Source organism: Balaenoptera musculus, chromosome 1 (assembly GCF_009873245.2).
Source record: "Balaenoptera musculus isolate JJ_BM4_2016_0621 chromosome 1, mBalMus1.pri.v3, whole genome shotgun sequence".
In the NCBI taxonomy this organism is placed as follows: domain Eukaryota; kingdom Metazoa; phylum Chordata; class Mammalia; order Artiodactyla; family Balaenopteridae; genus Balaenoptera; species Balaenoptera musculus.
This window is the reverse complement of record NC_045785.1, coordinates 14534312-14556710: the sequence shown is the minus strand read 5'-3', so window position 1 is coordinate 14556710 and position 22399 is coordinate 14534312. Positions and strand designations below refer to the sequence as shown.

At 46.0% G+C, this 22399-nt stretch overlaps 1 protein-coding gene across 1 annotated transcript in view; it reads left to right on the top strand.

Moving 5' to 3' along the window:
• The window catches only part of UBR4 (ubiquitin protein ligase E3 component n-recognin 4), a 128030-nt gene that overhangs the window by 42956 nt on the left and 62675 nt on the right, over nt 1-22399 (top strand). Inside the window, 24 exon segments of the mRNA XM_036866703.1 lie at nt 147-338; nt 880-950; nt 1041-1188; nt 1616-1843; nt 2525-2695; nt 4142-4324; nt 5195-5353; nt 5699-5851; nt 6313-6538; nt 6831-6990; nt 7928-8099; nt 8345-8546; nt 9391-9554; nt 9997-10213; nt 11075-11291; nt 13231-13294; nt 13728-13862; nt 14865-15039; nt 15916-16056; nt 17260-17381; nt 18045-18156; nt 20048-20178; nt 20300-20477; nt 20941-21045. Coding sequence (XP_036722598.1) covers nt 147-338; nt 880-950; nt 1041-1188; nt 1616-1843; nt 2525-2695; nt 4142-4324; nt 5195-5353; nt 5699-5851; nt 6313-6538; nt 6831-6990; nt 7928-8099; nt 8345-8546; nt 9391-9554; nt 9997-10213; nt 11075-11291; nt 13231-13294; nt 13728-13862; nt 14865-15039; nt 15916-16056; nt 17260-17381; nt 18045-18156; nt 20048-20178; nt 20300-20477; nt 20941-21045 — 3826 coding nt within the window.

The following is a 22399-nucleotide window of genomic DNA, read 5'->3' as shown; positions in this document are numbered from 1 at the left end:
ATAATTAAAACATGTTTTTCTTCTCTGCTTTTATACTATTCCTTTGATATTGAGCCTTATTGGAAAAAGCTTGAGAAAACACAGTTTACATAATAATCGAATATGGAGAACTGAGGTTTCCATGGTGTGGTGGTCTTCTGTTACAGCATGTGATAGTCCTGGAGTGCACCTGCCATATTATGTCTTACTTGGCTGATGTCACCAATGCCCTGAGCCAGAGTAACGGTCAAGGCCCAAGTCACCTCTCAGTGGATGGGGAAGAGCGGGCCATTGAAGTGGACTCAGACTGGGTGGAGGAGCTGGCAGTGGAAGAGGAAGACTCCCAGGCTGAGGATTCAGTAAGTAAAGTAACCACCACGGTCATGGCTGATCGGCACTTGCAGAGCTCACACTAACAATCCTTTGGCCTTCCCTTCTAGCCCCTGTGAGCTTCAGAACTCTTCCCAGTCCTTGTTGCTTTCTCACAGCTTACATGACTAATGCCAGACTGATTTTCCAGGCCTGCAGAGCAAGCTGTAGGGCTCTAATCTCCTAGGGGAAGGACCGTTTAATAAGCACATGCCTTCCTCCATCTAGAGGCACTTGTCCTACAGTTTCTTGGTTTTTGCATCCAAAATGGAGTTTCAAAGATGAGTTCTTCATGGGGATGGTGTGAGCTCCCTTGCAGAGAAAACATAAGATTTATTTTTTTCTTAGCCACAAAACCTTAAGGTCTCACCTGAAATTGCAGCATATTTATAGCCTGCAAGCTATCTCCAATTGGAGTAGGTTTCTACTGGTCATTTATGAGTCAGTGGTTTACTCTCCGTAGGGTGTGTTTTTATGGGTCCCTGTGTAGAAGGATATATTTCTGATTAAAACTATTTATTATCTTTGAAGGATGAAGATTCTCTTTGCAATAAATTGTGCACTTTTACCATCACTCAGAAAGAATTCATGAACCAGCATTGGTAAGAGTAGTTTTTCGTTTTAGGTGAGGGTTTGCTGGGCCTTGATTGTTGGGACTTCTGGGCTCATTGGCTGGTTCTCATTCTTCGTAGGTACCACTGTCACACCTGCAAAATGGTTGATGGGGTGGGTGTGTGCACAGTATGTGCCAAGGTGTGCCACAAGGATCATGAGATTTCCTATGCCAAGTATGGATCCTTCTTCTGTGACTGTGGAGCCAAGGAAGATGGCAGCTGTCTGGTGAGAGATTGGAACATTGTCTCGGCTATAAAGGGTGACTTGTTGGTGACACAAATGCTTAAGCCAAACTGGGAAATTCCCATGTCACCTTCATGGTGGCCTGGGTCTAGGACTAAGTTCTGGTTGTCATTGATTAGCTATATAGTCATGGCCTACGCACTTCACTTAGAATATTAGAACTTGCAATGTCCTTAGAGATCTTGCAGTTTTTTAAAGACCCCCTCCACAATTTCAAGACCTATTGCTATGAGTGGGTAAAGTACCAGATATTAGGTGAATACAATGAAGATCAGAATTCAGGCTTGTGGATATTCTTTAAATGGTTAGCCAGTGTCTCCTTTGGGTCAGATTTTCCTTCAACATCTTAGGCAGTATTTCATCTATGCTTGTGGCAAGACTTGGGGCCTCTGGCGTTTTCTGTCCCTAGGCTCTAGTGAAGCGAACTCCCAGCAGCGGCATGAGCTCCACCATGAAGGAGTCAGCATTTCAGAGTGAACCCAGAGTTTCAGAGAGTCTCGTGCGCCACACCAGCACCTCCCCGGCGGACAAGGCCAAAGTCACCATCAGCGACGGAAAGGTTGCCGATGAAGAGAAGCCCAAGAAGAGCAGCCTGTGCCGCACAGTGGAGGGCTGCCGGGAGGAGCTGCAGAACCAGGTGGGCTCCGCTGGCGCCCAGCATGGGGTCCAGAGCGCGGAGCCTGGCCAGCTGGTCCACGAGCGGTCGGTGCGCCAGGCTCTCCTTGCGGCTCCACTGGTGGGCCTCGGGTTGTTTTCTCCTCCCTCTAAATTTACTGATTTCCACAGTGGAATATGAATAGTGTGTGTTGTCAGTCGCTGCTTCATAAGGAAGAATTTATGACTGAGGAGTGTTCGGGAAGTTTGTGGGAGGGTAAATTTTAGTTGTGTAACACTCTAGAGCACACTTTCTTGGTCAAGCTTCCTCATCTGAAGCACAGAATACAGAAAATGATTTGAGTGATTATTTTCTCAGTTTTCCTAAGGACGGTGCATAACTAGAGGCACTCTAGATGCATTGGGGAGAACTTAACTAATTATACATGGTGGGTGCATTCAAGCAGTAGGATATCGACGTGGGATCCGTGGTTTAGGAAGATTGCTCTAGGTTAGTAGCACAATAGTGTATTGACTGGAATCAAATCCAGTGTTATTGGAGAGAGTGAGATGAGGGCTAGAATATCAAACTGAAGTGAGGAAAGTGGGTTCTGGATTCTGTAGGTAGTTACTAGCAAGATTGTGATGATGAGCATGACCCATTATTTTTCTGTCTTTTTTTTTTTTTTTTTTTTTTTTACTTGTGTATTTGGATTTTTCTCAGGCCAATTTCTCCTTCGCTCCTCTCGTGTTAGACATGCTCAATTTCCTCATGGATGCCATTCAGACCAACTTTCAGCAGGCTTCAGCTGTGGGGAGCAGCAGCCGGGCTCAGCAGGCCCTCCGGGAGCTGCACACAGTGGACAAGGTGGTCGAGATGACAGACCAGCTGATGGTGAGTGTGTCAGCGTCGGGGAGTTAGGTGCCTGTGGGAACCAGCACGTTGACTGAGATGCCAAAGTGCGCTAGGTACTCTGAGGAATATCCTTAGAACAGTCAACCCCTGGCCATTCAGAACTTAGAATTTAAGGTACCGTGACATCCAGTGTGAAAATCAGCATGTGAGGTGTGTCTTCCAGAGAAGGGAATCCAGAGGTCATTCGGACAAACCCAGTGAGTAAGTCTCCTTTTTAGTTCACATAAATATGTGAACCCCTGGATGTGAGGAATGACATTTGGGGGAAATTATAATAGTTAGAAATTTCTTCTGTATGTAAAATAGTAGACCTCCTTACTGTATCTTCTCCCCTAAGGTTCATCTTGTTTACAAAAATAATGCTTGTACTCTTTGGCTTATAGCCAAAGATTACCTTTAGGTAATCTTCCTTTAATTCTTCCTATGACTTGGGTTGTAAGTTGTAAGACATTATCCACTTTACACCTGCTGCTTAGCACTGACTGTAGGGCCCCTGGCGTGGTCTGCCTGGAGTCTTTAGCAGCTGTGTAAAGTAGTAGAAAGTAAAGTGTCGGCATTTCTGGAAGGGAAGTGTGAAAATGAGTGAGGTACACAAATAGATCTCACAAGGTGACTGCTGTTAAGGGAAGCATAATCACTTGGTAATACACACATATATATTCTGGTATTTTATTAAAAATCAGTCACAGTTGGGAATTCCCTGGTGGCCCAGTGGTTAGGACTTGGCACTTTCACTGCTGTGGCCTGGGTTCAATCCCTGGGCAGGGAACTAAGATCCTGCAAGACATGTGGCGCAGCCAAAAAAAAAAAAGAGGCGTTTTAACATTTTTTAAAAGTGAATACTTTGTATTAATTTAGCTTTATGCAACATTCACTGCGTTGTTCTTATTGGACTGACAATAATTTTGCTGAATTTACCTGTCTGTCTGTGGATTAGAGATTGGAATCCATTGCTTTAATTAATTAATTAATTAATTTTTGGCTGCGTTGGGTCTTCGTTGCTGTGCTCGGGCTTTCTCTAGTTGCGGCGAGCGGGGACTGCTCTTCGTTGCGGTGCGCGGGCTTCTCATTCTCGTGGCTTCTCTTGTTGCGGAGCACGGGCTCTAGGCGCACGGGCTTCAGTAGTTGTGGCATGCGGGCTTCAGTAGTTGTGGCTCGTGGGCTCTAGAGTGCAGGCTCAGTAGTTGTGGCACATGGGCTTAGTTGCTCCGAGGCATATGGGATCTTCCTGGACCAGGGCTCAAACCCGTGTCCCCTGCATGGCAGGCGGATTCTTAACCACTGTGCCACCAGGGAAGCCCAGTCCCGTTGCTTTTGAATAACTAAATTGTGCAGTGTCTCAGTCACATGAATAGCATGTGTATGAATCCACTTGATCTTTTTTGCCTTATTACTGCCTTCTCTCTCTGCTTCCCTCTTTACCAGGTTCCCACATTAGGTTCCCAGGAAGGTGCCTTTGAGAATGTTCGGATGAATTACAGTGGAGACCAGGGCCAGACTATTCGACAGCTAATCAGCGCCCATGTGCTCAGGAGGGTGGCTATGTGTGTGCTCTCCTCCCCTCATGGGCGCCGCCAGCATTTGGCTGTCAGCCATGAGAAAGGCAAGGTGGGTCCTCCAATTCCTTCCCTTTCATTTGAGGTCATGTTTGTCTTAGGTGCTGAGCAAAACAAATAGATGACTACACTCAGATTGGCCCTCAGGGAAAAAGTCTATTGAGTTCCAGCAAAGCTTCAGGGGCAGAGCTCAACAAACTTTTCTGCGTGAACCCTGAGTTACTTTATTAGACTTAGGACCAGTGTGACTAGAACAGAGAGTCTAAATAGTTAATTCCCACTCTATTGTGGGAACCCCTAGGCGAAGGTAACGACTGGTGGTTTCCTAGGACACCGTGGCTCCCAGTCTTTCCCAGTTTGGCCACTCTGAGGACACAAGTGGGGAGAGAAGAGTCTTCATAGGAAGGCTCAGTGATCCTTATTTAGTTCTTTCCTGCCCTCCCAGCCCTCTAAGGGCACAAGGAAGTTTATCGTGTTTTATAGAACCAGGAGAGGTTGGAGGAGAGTATCCTAACTCACACTTTTCTATATTCTGACTTCTTCATTATCAGTAAAGTTGTTTTAATCACACCTTAAGTGAAAAACAAACCAGAGATTAAAATAGCTCTAAAATCCTTTCAAAAACATTCTCAGAGAAAATGAGAAGGGACAGTAGTATATGGGAATTGTTTAAATATTTTATGAACTGATTATACGAAGAGAAGTTGGTTTCTTTTGTCATCTCTAGAAGGAGGAAATGAAAGGCATTCCATTCTTTTAACCAGGGGATGTATGACTGATACTGGTCTTGGAGTTTCCTAAGAGACTTGCCCACAAAAAAAGCCTCCAAATCAGTAGCTCTAGTGAAGGAACGTTTTTTTATTGCTCTGTGTTTTCTGAGAGGATCTGGGTTAAGAATAAATTGGTAATTATTCCTTTGCAGATCACTGTCCTGCAGCTCTCAGCTCTCCTGAAGCAAGCAGATTCCAGCAAAAGGAAGCTGACTCTGACCCGCCTGGCTTCTGCCCCAGTCCCCTTTACTGTGCTGAGCCTCACGGGGAATCCGTGCAAGGAGGACTACCTTGCTGTTTGTGGGCTGAAGGTAACAGTCCTGATCCAGGTTTGGTTCTCTTAAGCTGTGGATCCCAGTCACCTTCTCTCCCCTGTTTTCAGCACCACTTTCTCTTATTCATTGTTGAGATCAGAACTTAAAAGCCATTGGGAACACAAACGAAATCTCTGAATTTCTTCCAGATCTTCCAGATTTCTTTTGTATTGGAAATAATCTTTGTGTGTTCTTGACACTTGAACATGTTACTAGACAGTCTGAGTACTGTCTGGAGGCAGGGAATATTAGGGAAGAAAAGGCAGCGTTAGGACTCTGAAATTAATTAGGCTACTTTCCAAATCATTTTTTTAACCATTCTGTTCCTTCAACCATGTCCAGGACTGCCATGTGCTGACCTTCAGTAGCTCAGGCTCTGTGTCGGATCATTTGGTTTTGCACCCTCAGTTGGCAACAGGAAACTTCATCATCAAAGCCGTGTGGTTACCTGGTTCACAGACTGAGCTAGCGATCGTCACTGCAGATTTTGTCAAGGTATAGTTACAGCTCTTTGATGATCTCGTCCTAGAATGGTTTTGCTTTTAAATCCAGAATGCCTGATCTCCATTATATGTGCTTGCGTCTCTTAGAAATTAAAAATGAAAAATCCTAACATTTTGTTGCCTTTTGTTATGTTGTTGAGCAGGAGCTATCTGTGTGCAGGTAGCAGAAAATTGATTCTGGTTCAACACCCCCTGTGTCCAGTTCACAGCTGTTAATTACTGTACTTGGTATAGAATTTGTTGATGTGTATCTCTCCTCTGCTCATTCCTAAGAGGCAGTGAAAAGATACTTTATCATCTTGTGCTCATTGTCTAGTACTTATAGGTGCTTGCTGAGTGGAGAATGAGTGTTCATTCCTCACTGATTGCAGCTCTGTGGGTTCACCAGGATAGTTTGGGCATGGGACTGAAATGGATCTCCCTTATTTGATCTTTCTTCCTTCCATTCTGCAGATTTATGACCTGTCTGTTGATGCCTTGAGTCCAACCTTCTACTTTCTCCTGCCCAGCTCAAAGATAAGAGATGTTACCTTCCTCTTCAACGAAGAGGGAGAAAACAATCATTGTTATCTGTCTTCGGCTGGGTACATCTATACCCAGCTCATGGAAGAGGCCAGCAGTGCCCAGCAGGGACCCTTCTATGTCACTAATGTGCTGGAAATAAACCACGAGGACTGAAGGTTAGAGCACATGGCACTGTTCCCTTCTATGCCAGTTTTTTAGCCTAGCAAGGCTTCTGTGTTCGTTTCTCTTTTTTCTTCTACTTTTCATCTAAAGCACACACTTTAGTGTCTTTAGGACTAAACTTGAATTCCTTTTCTCTGGTATTTTAAGGTTTCCTTGTGGGATCTCATACTTCGAATGGCCCCATAATCATGGTGTAAAATGTGCAGACCGAATGACCAGCCAGAGAAAGCTGGTGCCCCAGGCAGCCTGAGAAGTTAATGCGGATGTTGTGTGTCTGTTGTGACAGGACAGTAACAGCCAGGTGGCAGGTGGCGGTGTGTCTGTCTACTACTCGCACGTGTTGCAGATGCTGTTCTTCAGCTACTGCCAAGGCAGGTCGTTTGCAGCCACCATCAGTAGGACGACGCTGGAGGTGTTGCAGCTCTTCTCCATCAACATCAAGAGGTGGGGATGAGCACTTAAAGTTGAATTTCCACAACGCCCATGTTCAGCAGGAGAGCTCCGCCCCTCGCAAGGGCTCGCCCTTCCCTGCTTGGTGTCTTTAAATCAAGCGGTGTCCAGTGTTGGTAGGTTGGGCGGCCTGCATGGTTTGTCTCCCACCATGGAGACCCCGAAGCTGTAACAGGTAGTTTGGGGAGCCACTGTCACTCAGAAGGAAAAGCTAGGGTCAGGGTAGCAAATGTGATTTTAATTTGATTACTGAGTTTTGAGAAGAGAATGTAAGTTTCTCCTAGACACTCGTGCTGCTAAGATGCCCTTTAAGTTTCCCTCCTGGGGGGTTGATCAGTAAACAGAACATGGTGTCAGCAGATGGGGCGAGCTTGGAGCTTGGGGAGGTGGAGGCTGCCATCAGACTTGTAGGTGACAGGGGTGTGTGAGGTAGTGAGTGTTTTATTTAAGGAGGAGGCAGCAAAGTTTTAGGGTCTCTTCCCCTCTTTCTTACTGCCACTGAAAAGCACTTTGTCTCTGGCCTGTATTTTGTGAATTACCTGGTTTGAGATGAAATAAAATGGATACCATTCATACGTAGCTTGATGTGCTTGGAAATTCTTAAAAGGACAACGGGTCATCAGCCTTTGGCAGCTCCGTGGCCCTATGCAGTTGACAGCCTTACGCACATAGGGCCACCTATTCCCTCAGACAGTGGAACCCAGCAGCTGACTGAGATCCTAAACCAGGACTCCTGCTGGGGGCGCACATTGGGGTGTATGAGAGTATTTATGTGGCTCGGAATAAGACTGAGACTCGTGGGTAGTTTGAGTCCTTGGGTGGGTATATTGCTCTGAGAGTCCAGTTGTTCGTGAGGACGGCCTTTAGGTCAAGAAAAGAACTGTGAGATGGTGATTGACACCCTAACTGTGGCCACTTTTGTCGTCTGTAGTTCCAATGGTGGCAGTAAGACATCTCCTGCCCTTTGCCAGTGGTCTGAGGTGATGAACCACCCTGGCTTGGTGTGTTGTGTCCAGCAAACTACAGGAGTGCCCCTGGTAGTTATGGTGAAACCAGACACTTTCCTCATCCAGGAGATTAAGACTCTTCCTGCCAAAGCAAAGGTCAGTGCTTGTTCTCCCATCACTTGAATAGACTGTGAACCTGCTCTATTTTTATATTTGTATGTCATGTCACTTTGCCAGCTCTTTCAATGGAGGCCTATAGAAGAATTTTCTCCTCTACACCTTTTCTTTGGCAGCCTCAGCACCCCCTCAGTTGACCATGAATCCAGTTGCTTCTCTGCCTGTTTCTGTAGGTTCTGATCTATAGGTGCAGGAACTACCACTCCTCTGTCCCCTCCTGCTAGATCCAGGACATGGTCGCCATCAGGCACACAGCCTGCAATGAGCAGCAGCGGACGACGATGATCTTGCTGTGTGAGGATGGCAGCCTGCGCATCTACATGGCCAACGTGGAGAACACCTCCTACTGGCTTCAGCCCTCCCTGCAGCCCAGCAGTGTCATCAGCATAATGAAACCTGTTCGAAAGCGCAAAACAGCTACCATCAGTAAGGCCCCTCCTCAGAAGACTGGTAGGGGGCGGGGACTTAGAGTAGACCGTTGTAGATAGCCGTGAAGAAACAGGGACTGTCCTGCTTGTGCGGCTCATAAAGGTAGAGGTTGTGCTAGCTAGTTTCTCAGAAGCAGAGTCAGGGTTCCTGAGGCCACTCACGGTCTGTGCGCGGCAAGCACCTGTTGGCTGTCCACTTCAGGCAGCAGTTCCTAGGTGCCCAGGAAAGAATTCTCTCTTGGACTTGGTTTGAGATGGTTTTCTCTGGGTTTAAGAAAAATGGCTTCCCTGATGTGGTGTGCAGGATGGAACTGATTGAGGAGTAGATCCTTTGGCTGGTTCATTCTCGCCGACTGGTGTAGAAGCCGTCATAGGTGTCTGAGCTGGAAGTCTTTGCTCCTGAGTGATGGAGGAGGACTCTTCAGGGAGTGAAAGCTTGAATTTAGGAGTGAGTGACTCGGACTGAGCAAAGATCTTTACAGGATTCACCCCACCATCTGGAATTTGTTCTAGAGTCTATGTTTGAGATAATCATGCAGCTCATCCTCCTATAAAGAAATAGTTTCCTTTGTTTATTTTAAATAAACCAGCTCTGAGAGAGCTGCTTGTTATTAAGTGTACCCAATACTGAGATAAGATTTCTTCGCCCCGCTAGGTTGTGTTGTGGTTGGGGATGATGACTGTTGGACAGCTGACCACGTGTAGGCGTCGTACTGATGCAAACCTTACAATCCCGAGTTGGCCTAGAAAGATGAGGGAGTGTACGTGTGAGCTTAGGAGCACAGAGGTGGTAGGGATCGCACTAATGTTGCTCCGTGGCAATCTGATGCTGTTCTCCACAGCAACTCGCACGTCTAGCCAAGTGACCTTCCCCATTGACTTCTTTGAACACAACCAGCAGCTGACAGATGTGGAGTTTGGTGGTAATGACCTCCTGCAGGTCTACAACGCACAACAGATAAAGCACCGGCTGAATTCCACTGGCATGTATGTGGCCAACACCAAGGTGAGGACTGACTGCACCGTGCTGGGTTCAGTAGTAGGGTAGAAGGACTCAAGGACACATCTAGAAGGTTTGAGGACACATCTACTCTTAGAATGCAAGACTCACAGTCATTAACCCTTGATTCTAGTTTCATGGTCCCTAGAATTAATGAATATTCTCACTTCCACGCCAAAGGGCTCCTATTCCCGTGTTGTCAGTAGGGTTACTGTGCACAGGGCAGCAGGAGGTGGTTAATGCTAGGGAGAAAGAAGCCTGAAATTGAAGAGTCTACTCCCTGCTTCTGTTTTCCCATCCTTGGAAGAAAAGAAGTCAGTGCTGAGGAGTTAAAAAGGATAAAGGTCTTTTGTGGGCTCACACGTTGTGTCACTGTCACAGGAAGGATCGAAAGTTTGCCCTTAAGAACTTGTAATAATTTTATGATATGTGCCTCTTCTTCCTCCAGCCTGGTGGCTTCACCATTGAGATCAGTAACAACAACAGCACTATGGTGATGACAGGCATGCGGATCCAGATTGGGACCCAGGCGATTGAACGGGCCCCATCGTATATCGAGATCTTTGGCAGAACCATGCAGCTTAACCTGAGTCGCTCGCGCTGGTTTGACTTCCCCTTCACCAGAGAAGAGGCCCTGCAGGCCGATAAGAAGCTGAACCTCTTCAGTGAGTCCCCAGCCCCTAGCGTAGACTGTATCCTTCTCGTTATGAATTCTGACTGGGTGGCCGCTTCTCTGTGGCTTTCCAGTATCCTAGGAACCCTTTGCTCTACTGATAGCTCTGTGGTCTCTGCCATCATGAAACTTTGAGCTTCGTTTGAGATATAAAGGAAACAAGATGACAAGAAAGGGATATACTCGAGAATGGGAGGGGTAAAGACAGGGTAAAACTCTGCTTCAGGGCTCACTTCTGTAGGGTTGGGTAGCCTTGCTGATGGGGCTGCCTGCGTGTTTGGGCAGAGAGGCAGCAAGATTAGCATGTGAAATCGCAAGGCTTTCTTAAGGCGCAGATGCAGGCCTCAGGGCACATGTCATTGAGAGATGTTTAGCAATGCCTTTAAACCCTCAGAGTACACATCCCTGAGCCTTTCATAAGGCGGGCAACTTTCCCTACCATTTACTGGCCACCTGTCTGATACTTTTCCTTCCGGAAACAGTTGCTGTTGGTATTCATTCATGATGATGATCTGTGCTTTGAACAAAAGGAGTGTTTAGAGATCCCTGGGGGTGGAGTTGGGAGATACGGTACCCTGATAGCACCAGAGGATCCCTACACCGGTGCTTGGCGACTCTTCTTCTGAGTAGGAGACTTCATGGGCTTTTGGTCCATGGAACTGTTTCTACACGTATTCAGCATCTATACAAGATGAAAGTGCTACTGAAGTCTCAGGAGATAAAGTTCCTCTATGCCTGTGAAATCAATGAGGCTTGCTACTTTGTCCAGACTAGTCTGGTCTTTGCTTTGGAGGTGGTGGTGGTAACCCTTCAGAGAATGTGCTTCCTAAAGGCTTGCTCTTGCTTACTGCAGTTGGGGCCTCGGTGGATCCAGCAGGTGTCACCATGATCGATGCTGTAAAAGTCTATGGCAAGACTAAGGAGCAGTTTGGCTGGCCTGATGAGCCCCCGGAAGAATTCCCTTCTGCCTCCGTCAGCAACATCTGTCCTTCAAACCTGAGCCAGAGCAATGGCACTGGAGACAGTGACTCAGCTGCCCCTACCACCACGAGTGGAACTGTCCTGGAGAGGTACCAGCACTGGCAGGGGCTGACTTCAGTTCTCACCGGTTCTCACTCTCCCAGCAGAACCTGTGTCTCGAGAGAGTGAGCCTCTAAGTGTCCCAAGTCTGGCCTGTGATTTTTTCAGGATTTCACTCAGTGTCTCCTTAGTGTGCAGACAAGGCCTGGAGGCGGCTCAGAGCCATCTGACTCCCAAGGCTCTGCCTGGACCCTTCTGTCCCTTCCCTTCTCTTAATAAGCTCAGGTACCCTTTGGAGTAGCCAGAGGCTGCTGACCAGAAGATGCTTAAGCCAGTATTATAGATTAGGATCTAGTCTTGCTGAAGTTATAGGGAAAAATCTTCCCTTTCATTCCGATTTCATCGTCTTCTCATCTTCCTCTGCAGCAGCTACTTCATGTGGTAATAACACTGCGGGCAAGAGGCTGTCCCAGGCATCTTGTAGCAGTTCAGAGCCTCCTGAGGCTCCCCCCAGTGGCCATCTTAAGCATTGCGCTTGGCTTCTTTGCGCTAGGGAGCTGCTGGTTTGCCATGGTAGATGCGGGATGTAAGACGTTCAGTTCTTACATTGTAAGTCGTAAGAATAGCCTGGCTTGGAATCACTGCCTCCCGCCAGCAGCCTCCCCACCCAACCCCTTTTCTCTCTCTTTCTCCCCCCCCGCCACCCTATTCTTATATTGTTTGCTTAGGATGTATTTCCAGGTTTCTCTGAGCTTCACATTTTTTTCCTTTTTTTTCTTTTGCTTCTCCCCCAAGTTCTGAAACTGAGTCCCTAACCAAGCTGGACCGGTTAGTATGCCCTCTTTCTTTTCTCTGCACGAGCGAGTGTGTGTCAGAGAGCAGTGTAACTGATGGCGTGGCTTTGCCTTGATTCCGCTTCTGTGGAAAAGTCCTCCTGCTTCTTTCTGTTCTGGTCATTGCATGGCTGCAGAGCTGTCCCGTGTCAAAGTGGAGAATGCGGAGGGTTGTACGTGCGTGCTTGGTGTCGGCCGCTTCAGACTCTTAGCCTCCCCTTCCTTACCCCATCCCTCTCTGCTTCCTCTCTACAGTGGATGAGAAGCGGGGAGGGGGCGCCGGGACAGTGGAAAAGTTCTACTGTCTGAAAAGCCACCAGAGAGCTTGTTCTGTCCACCGTGGTTTTATGTCCCAGGTCTCTCTTTCCTGGCTCTTTACTGCCTTCCTCTGCCCCTTGCCCTTTTTCTCTCCAGCTGCCTTCTCCACACTTTCCCCTCTCTGTCCAGAGCTTCAGCCCTCAGGATGTTGGTCTTTTTACTGTGCTGCATTAAACCCACAGGAGTGAGCCCTTGGGAGCGTGTCACTTGGTACCCTTCAGTGGTTGGGTTTCCTATCCTTCCCTTAGAGAAAATTGCTCAGTTTCCTAAAGGTGCTTTATAGGACCCTTTGAACGTTGGCAATTGGCGTGCACCTGAAAATACAGCTTGTTCTCTTCCCTGTACTTGGGGAACTCATACGAAGTGCCTTTGTGCATTTTCTTGGAGGTGTAAGTAAAATATAACCCCAGCTCTCCCAGTATAAGAAGATGGTTTTAACCTTTCCCTTTGTGTGTCCCCTTTGCCTACTGATCTATGGGGCACCTGAGCTTCGGGTCCCATTGCATCAAGACTGTTAAGCCCTTCTCAGTGATCCCTGCCACAGGCAGCAGGAGGAAGCACATTTATCCTCTTTGAGGAAGAAAAGCCCTGTCTTGGAGTTACGGATTATGAACATGGCCTCAGGTTGATCTCCGAGCAGGAGCCAGGTTTCTTCTGGCCTGTAACACAAGGAAACGATATGCATGGTGCCTGTGGCAGGTCTTATTGTGCTTTGATTTTGTGTTTGGCATTCATTAGCTGTCCCCAAGGTCCTCACGACTGTAGTCTGTGCAGGCTAAAGCACCAGGCAGAGAGAAGGGTTGTTGTTGTGCTCACACCAGCTTTTCTGTCTCCCTAGGCTGGTTGTGAGTTCTTTAGAAGCCCTGGAAAGCTGCTTTGCTGTTGGCCCAATCATCGAGAAGGCAAGTTACTTTTTTAAAGCACATGGGAGCTTTCTGAAGAGGCAGGAAGTCAGTGGAGTCATCAGAGGCCTCGAAGCCTTGCAGCTAAAGAACATTTATAGCATAATCTTGATTTGCAAAGATGATCCAGAGGAATCTTCAGCTTAAGGCCTTATGTCCTACTTTTGGGGGACCCATAGTGAGAGTGTTTTGTAGAATAGGATGAGTGCTGATTAAAGAACACTGTTCCGGGAGTCATGACCTTGGACTCTCTTACCTGTATTGTGGGAGGATTGTAATTTCTGAAATTCTTTGTTTTGCTCCTTGTGGTCCATGGAGCCTAACCTAGTCCTGGTGGCCGAGAAGGGAGGAGGGGGTGGGGGGCAGAGTGTGGGCAGTTTATCCTGCATGGATTTGGTGGGGTTAGTGACAACCCTGCTGTCTTCTGCATCAGGAGAGAAACAAGAATGCAGCTCAGGAGCTGGCCACTCTGCTGCTGTCCCTGCCAGCGCCTGCCAGTGTCCAGCAGCAGTCCAAGAGCCTTCTGGCCAGCCTGCACACCAGCCGCTCAGCCTATCACAGCCACAAGGTAATCAGGGGTGCCTTCTGTCGAAGCGTAAGTTGTGGTACTGACAGGGAATCAAGCAAATTGGCTTTTTGGATGTAAAGCAAAGGCGTAGCAAAGTAAGGTGGGGAGAGGAGAGCATTGAGATTAGACCCACACATCCTAAAGTTTCTTCTGAGAAATTAATGAGTATCACTCAAAATGAGGACAAGCCAGTCATGGGCCACTGGTTTGCATTCATTTTGTTCTGTTACTCTAATAGGATCAGGAAGATTTAAGGAAGGGAGGGGAGGGATGCTTGGGTAGGGGTGGCTTCTCACTGGCAGAGTGGGGTGGGAAGTCACTCAGGAGGTCAGGGCTGCTGGCATGTGCACTCCTGCAGCTGTGCCGCAGCCCTCAGTGAGGTGTACTTGCTTGTGATGAATTTGGTAAGTGGTTGTTGGAGAGACTGAGGGGGAAATCTGGGGAGAGAGGGTCTCACCTATAAAAGTAAGTAGCGACTGAAGGCAGTAAGTTAGGGCAGTTTCTATAAATGGGAAAGATTGTCGACAGTTCAGATCCATGAGGAGGAAGCCACCAGCTCGGATGCCTTGGTTAGCTTTTGTGCCTCAAACCCAGAGAACTGAGAAATGTGAGTTTAAACCTGCTGAACCTCTCAAGAAAAGGCGATTTTGGAAACATAGCTTTGGTATGAACCTGCAAAGAAATGACTTCCATAGGAAGGAGATCTGGGATGTTGTAACTCTGGAGAATCGGCTGGTATTTCTAGTTTTCCTATCATACTTTGATACTGATTTCATGGCTTTTGATTTTTTTTTTTAACGCATCTTTAATGTTTTATTATATGAAGAAGTTGAACTGTGTTGGGCTGCTTTGAAGATTTGCTCCAGGTAGTCAACAGTAATTAACCTGTTCTCTTGAGAGGAGGTAGCCGTCCTGATGATCTGTCAGTTCCCCTCTCCTCTGTGCTTTCGTACCCAGGCCTTCCTTGCTTTTGGTTCATCCTCTGTGATTCTTTTGTTGTAGGATCAGGCCTTGCTGAGCAAAGCTGTGCAGTGTCTCAACACATCCAGCAAAGAAGGCAAGGATTTGGACCCTGAGGTCTTCCAGAGGCTGGTGATCACAGCTCGCTCCATTGCCATCATGCGCCCTAACAACCTTGTCCACTTTACGGAGTCAAAGCTGCCCCAGATGGAAACAGGTGAACTTGGCCTGTATGGCTGTGGTCCTGAAATCTGCTTACTACACCACCTTCTTTACTCTCTCATCTTCTTCTTGTTCTCACTGGCTTCTGACTGACAGCACACTCTGAGACAGGGATTTTACTCTCTTGTCTTTATATCTTGAAGGGCTTTTGACATTAGAATTGTATAGTTCTAAGTAAATGCTGTTTCCAGTGCTTACCCCTTGGATTGCTCTTGAGTTTATTTAGTGCTCTGGACATCAGATATAATCTGTCTCTGAATTTACTACCTCTTTAAGATCTTCAGGGTAAAGTTAAGCTTGTGCCCTGGTTGCTTTAAAGTAATAGGATCATGTCTTTTGCTTTCGTGCTGTACTTTTGCCAGTATTTTATTAATATCTGTAGCCTTTCTCAGTGCTTGATTCTATTTCCTCCTCTCTCCTCACATTGGCTGGGTACCAAACCTGCTTTGCTTTCATCAAATAGAGCTTATTGATGCCTTTACAGTTCTGTTATTTACATATTTCCATATGCTGTCATCATCCTGTTCCTCCTCTAGTACTATAATTCACGAATCATTCTAGAAAATTGCAGATGTTCCCCTAGCTTTTAGAAGTTGAACAGTTGCACCTGAGATCTCTGAATCTGCTGTAAGCTCCTGAATGCTCCCCTTCTACTTAATTCTAACATACAATGTTTTCTGTGATATTCCTTTCCCAGACTGTTTTTTTCCTAGATGTGCCTGCTGGAGTCTAGGGATAGTTGGCATATTGACTGGGGCCCCACTTGAAACTCCCTCCCCAGGCAAGCTTCCTTGACCTGAGTTAACCTTAAAACAAATTAAATTCCATCTTAGATTTACCGTCGTTAATAATTTTTTTTCCTCCTGCTTAGAAGGAGCGGATGAGGGGAGAGAACCTCAGAAGCAGTTGGAGGGAGACTGCTGTAGTTTCATCACCCAGCTGGTGAACCACTTCTGGAAACTCCATGCATCCAAACCCAAGAATGCCTTCTTGGCACCTGCCTGCCTGCCAGGTATCATGTTAAAAGGGATACTTGATAGTGAAGCCTGATGTAAGTTTTTTCTTGGAACAGATTGAACTCTTCACCTTTAGCCTTCATCATCCATCTCTTCCAGAGTGGATATTTAGTGAATATTTAGGAAACAGAAGCCTGTGAGATCAGTGTTCCTGATAGAGGAATTTAGCAGTGTAGCAGAGAAGTGGGACTTGCTTGTATCTCTCACGTCGGATTGAATACTTCACATAAAGAAGTGTGTGCGTGTGTGTGCCCTTAGTGGTGTTTATAATTGTTTTTAAAAAAGTCTTTGAGGGGACTACCCTGGTGACGCAGTAGTTAAGAATCCGCCTGCCAGTGCAGGGGACACAGGTTTGATCCCTGGTCCGGGAAGATCCCACATGCCACGGAGCAACTAAGCCCGTGCGCCACAACTACTGAGCCTGCACTCTAGAGCCTGCGAGCCACAACTACTGAGCCCGTGTGCCACAACTACTGAAGCCCGCGTGCCTAGAGAGCATGCTCCGCAACAAGAGAAGCCACCGCGATGAGAAGCCCACTCGCTGCAACTAGAGAAAGCCCGCACGCAGCAACGAGGACCCAGTGCAGCCATAAACAAACAAACAAATAAATAAATAAATTTATTTATTTAAAACAAAACCCAAAAAACATCATACTAGAGAATTATTTTATTTCTAAGCTACTGCTGCCTTTGGTATTTAACTTTTCACACTGTCTAAGGTTTTTAGGTGGAAGAGTAGTAAGGTTCTGAATAGCAATCTAGAAAAGTAGAAGGACCCCTGTTACTCATTTGTGTTTGGACATTGCTTGGGCAGTAAACCCAAAAGGCCTGTTAGGGTCATCTTTATCACCTAAGGTTTGGGGATAGTAGGGAACATTTAGACTCTGCTCAGCTCTTCACATTTCTCTGCCCTGTCTTTTGATATCCATAGAGAGTAGACACCTGTTTATTTCTGTGATGCAGGATATTTGGAAAGGCTTTTGGAGACAGTTTGGGAGATTTAGGAGACTATTAATAAAACAAATCACAAACAATGCCTACAGCCTACATTCTATGTGTGTGTTTTGTTTGTTTGTTTTTCTGTGTGTGCTTGTCATTTTCTTGTTAGCTTGACCTTTACATGGGCATAAGAATTTGTACTTTTGTCTTTGACTGTCAAGTAGTTGGAATTTTTTTCACCATCTGTTTCTCCCCTTTAGGCCTAACTCATATTGAAGCTACCGTTAACGCTCTGGTAGACATTATCCATGGCTACTGTACCTGTGAGCTGGACTGTATTAATACAGCATCCAAGATATACATGCAGATGCTATTGTGTCCTGTACGTATCATTACAACCCCAGATAATCCTTATCTGGGAATGTCTGGAAAAAATTTTTTTTATAAGTTTGCTAATTAATGAAATAAAACAGACTTAAAGGAGGGTAATGGGAATTAAGAATTTTACATATCAGTAAAGCCTTCAACATCTTACTCATTCCATGGAAAAGAAGGTTTGAAAAGGGAATGGACTTGGTTTGTTTTGTTCAGTGCTGAGTCCCCAGGGAATATACTGATGGTTGCTTCATAGTTAATGCTAAGTAAGTATTAATTAAATGAGTACCTGAATGAACATCATCAAGATCTATTTCCAGTGACTCTGGCACAGAAGCTAGTGTTGGAAGTACTGATTTTAGCACAGAGCTAAGTGACCCTGATCATCTGATGAAAAGCCAAAACCAATTTGTAGGCAGCCAAAGGGACTTCAGGGCCAAATGACCTGCCAGTCTATTACCAGGAACTAAGATACAAGAATGTAGCATATGGGGCTTATATATGCCAGGTTGGGGAAATGGGCTTAACTGCTGACCTGATTCAGCAGGTTGCAGGTGAGAGTAGGCAGATCTTCCACATGCATGTGATTGTCCAAGAAAGGAAAGTGTTTTATAGACAGTTTCATGAATAATATTAAAACCTAAGAATGATGGTTTCCTTTCAACCTCAGGATCCTGCTGTGAGCTTCTCTTGTAAACAAGCTCTAATTCGAGTCCTAAGGCCGAGGAACAAGCGGAGACATGTGACATTGCCCTCCTCCCCTCGAAGCAACACTCCAATGGGTAATGTGAGGTCTGGGTTTAGGCTTGTGCGAGTGTGGCGGGGGGAGAAGGGAAATAAAGCACTAGGACGTGCTGCTCATGTTGACGAAGGCCCTGGAGACTTTTGGTTATGTATCCATTGTTTTACGCTGCCTTATTCCATGAAGAATTGAAGGTGGTGTATAAAAAAACGCATAGTAAGTAGAATAAAAAGAAGGAAAATCGAGGCCAGGGGAAAATAAAGGTACAATAGTAAAATCAAGCCAAGGACATAAAATCTACATCACAAAGTCCTACATGGCTTTTAAGTGAAGATCTTATTTTTGGCTGAAAACTTCCCAAAAGCCAGAGTGAAAATAAAATGAGAACAGTTCAAAAATCACAGTGACTGAAGAAAAAACCCGCCATTTTTTAGGAAATGAAAAATTTCCCCGCATGAAAGCTCTTACATTAAGGGTCCATTTTGTTGCCTAATGGGTAGTATCTTCAGCGGACTTACCTACAATAAGATTGACAGCAAATTTCACAAGAGATTTCCCTCTTGATACAGTTGGATACGAGTCAAGGACATAACATTTAACATTTTAGGAAAAGCAGTTCTACCAATTGTCTAAATCTTAGCAGTAGTATATTGTGTAACTCTGGTTACTTGGTTTAGCTCAGAAGTTAAACTTCCAATGAAAGTCACATACATAGTTTAAATTTTATTTTAGTCACATAATAAAGAGTAAAAAGAAATATTTGAAATTAACTTAATAATAATCCAATATATCAAAAATATTATTTCAACACATAATATAAAAAATTATTAGTAAAATATTTTCCATTCTGAAAAAATTTTTTTGTACTGTCTTAAAAATCTAGTGCAGGGCGGTGGGTGGGAGGGAGGTCCAAGAGGGAGGGGATATAGGTATACATACAGCTGATTCACTTCATTGTATAGCAGAAACTAACAACATTGTAAAGCAATTATACTCCAATAATTAAAAAAAATCTAGCGTGTACTATATACACTAACATCACATCTCCATGTGGACTAGCCACGTTGTAGCTAGTGGCTGTGGCTACTGTGTGGTCCAGTGCAGGTTTAGAGGAGTGCATGCAGCTTCACGACCTTCAGACAACCTTCCTTGAGTATCATTCATCTTAAGCTTTTGATGAGTCAGGCAACAATTTGTGCATCTTTTCTCTGTGGAGAAGCTAGAGTCCGGATAGTTTATGTTTCCAGTTAAGGTCATATCCACATACTTTTTCAGCCCATTGAGTGGAAGGCAAGGTCTCCATCCTTTTCTGATAATTAGGAGTCTAACCTGGGCTTCTCCCTTCTTAGAGGGCTTTTCCCCTTCATACAGAAGCTGGTCCGGGTAGGACCTGTAGTGCTGTGCTGGAAGAACCAGCTTTCATTCGATGGTTTCACATTTCAATTGGTTCTTCTCTTAATGATTATGTAGTGTGAAAATCTCACTGACCCAGTTGTTTTGGGGGAAAAAAAGTAAGATAACACTCCAGGCTGCCATGACAGATAATAGATAAACATCTCAATTGTAGTATTTTCCCTGTCTTGTCCAGGGTCTCCTGAGGGTTGGCACAAGCTCATGGGACCTGCTGGTCTTCGATTTTTCTGCTTTATGGAATCCAAGGGTTTTTGTTTCTGTTTTCCTTCATCAGCTGAAAAAGACTTCTCCTAAGTGGAGCAGGGTGTCACTGCCAGTCCCACCTTCCCAGATCCTGCTAGGTCCAGGAAGCAAGAGAAAAAGGCCAGGCATGGCTCCCTGGAATTTATCTCTAAAGCACAGGGCACTAGCTGGTAGCTTGCTTGTCTTGGTTTTTGTTTGCTATGTAGCTTATCTTACCACACGCAGAGGGAGGAAAGAGCAACCACCTTCAGGTGACTGGGGTTTCTTTGACTCAGGAGACAAGGATGATGATGACGATGATGACGCAGATGAGAAAATGCAGTCGTCAGGGATCCCGAATGGTGGTCACATCCGTCAGGAAAGCCAGGAACAGAGTGAGGTGGACCATGGAGATTTTGAGATGGTGGTGAGTCTCTGGCAGCAGGAGAGGGGAGGAGGAGCCTCAGAACTCTCCTCTAGCTCTTGTTCAGTGGACTTCCACAAGCTGCCATTTACCACGGGACACTGACAGAGCTTTCTCTCTGCAGTCTGAGTCGATGGTCCTGGAGACAGCTGAAAATGTCAACAATGGCAACCCCTCTCCCCTGGAGGCCCTGCTGGCAGGCGCAGAGGGCTTCCCTCCCATGCTGGACATCCCGCCTGATGCAGATGATGAGACCATGGTTGAACTAGCCATTGCCCTGAGCCTGCAGCAGGACCAGCAAGGTAGAAGGCAATGCCAGGAGCACAGTGGCCCATTGGCCTTGCACAGGAAAGAGGGTTTGGCAGTTACTGATATCCAGCTGACTTAGCTCATCCCCAGATTTGGGGAGAGGTTGATCTGGGTGAGAGCTGTTCAGAGATACAGGTGGAGAGTGAGAGGGATCATGGTGGGATTTTTAGTCTGGGAGCCAATCTCATAGTTTCTGTTAGTTTGGTCTTTTGGATTATTTCCTCCCAAATCTGTTAGATTCCTCCAGCCTGTGTCCTGCCTGAGCTGAAGGAAGGCTTCCACCATCTCTGTAACTAAATTTGGTGGGTGGACAGCAATGGCTGTTGAGTAACTTCCTCTAGGCCAGAGGGGGTCACACGCTGGTGAGTTTAGACTCCTGAGGGCAGCAGGTGGCCAAGCGGCGCTGTGGATGGGGTCTGGAGGGGATGCTGTGCTCACTCTCCACTTGTTTCCCAGGCAGCAGCAGCAGTGCCCTGGGCCTGCAGAGCCTGGGGCTGTCCGGCCAGGCACCCAGCTCTTCCTCTCTGGACGCAGGAACCCTCTCTGACACCACAGCATCAGGTAACTGTCCACAGCAAGGAGCGCGGCTCAGGGCCCCAGGACCCTCAGGCCTCGTTTCCAACGCTGTGAGAGTGTAATGGGCAGCTGCTTTGACAGGCCATTCTGGACTTCCTGCTTGTGCCTTTGCTCTAGAAATGCGGGTGTGGAAGGCATAGTGATGCAGCTTGGCAAAGGCATTCATGGCTCTGCTTCCCTACACTTTGCATGCTGCCTGGCTTCAGCTAATTCCCCAAGGAAAGGCCAAGAGAACAGCTTGCAGGTTGATTGGCTTTAGAGCTTAAATCACAGCTTTCAGGGTTCTTCACCAGAGTTCTAACATTTTAGACAGTTTCAAAAGGGAGACAAGAAATGGAGCTCAAACCTTTTAACTCTTTTCTCTTCATTTGCAAATAAAAGTGAAGCTACAAGAAGCTGAGTTACACTTCAGGTCAGCGTGGGATCTGAGCTTGGTGGGTAGGGTTTTTATGGACAATTCAAATGCATAGGAAATCTTCAGACCTCATTTTGTGTTTACTTTCAATCTCTTTTCCTAATCTGATAAGAAAAAAAATATGTCCTGAGTGGAGAGTTGGACCAAATAGAGGAGGATGGAACATCTGAACAATCTACTGGAAAATCAGCCCCTGAGTAATTTAAGGGTTGATTGAGAGTTTTCAGACTGATGTGTCCCTCTATTTGTTTTCTTTTTTTTTTTTTCTTTGTTTCTTGTTTTGGGCGTTTTATCCTGGATAGATAAGAAAGGGAGAAACTGGCTGTCCCCTGTCGCCTGCTGCCATGGCTTGTTGCTTTTCTTAGGTCTCTTTAGTTGCTGTCATTTCAGGCTTGGAGGTCACTGTTGTGCTGTGCCAGTTGTGTTCCTACTGTGCTCTGTGGCTGTCTTGGCTTTTCTCCCCCATGTATCTCATCCAGCATTTTCCTCCTGTCTCAGCTCAGCCCTGATCCTGGATGCTGTGGCTGTCTCTGGGGAATTTCCTTGCTTCATTATTAGCATCTGATGAGGATGATTAGGAAGTTTGAAATTTCCAAATGAGCTCCCCTCTGGACCATCTGATTAAAAAAACAGACAAGGTTGATTTGAGAGCTCATGATAAGTGATTTCCTAGCATAAGCATAAATTGATTGCAAAACAAATCTCATGAAAATTCAGAATCTATGCTTTTGAATGGTAATGGCTATTTTCCAATCTCAGTAGGTGTCAGTAACACCTAGACTGTGGTGACTGTGAAGCGTTTTAGCTAGAAAACTGAGTGTCCATGTCAGATTCTTCTTGAATCTCTGCACTGTTTTACTTGCACTGTGATGTAACAGCGAAGGAAATGCCCAGTGAACTGGGTTTTCACTTCTGTCTAAGTAC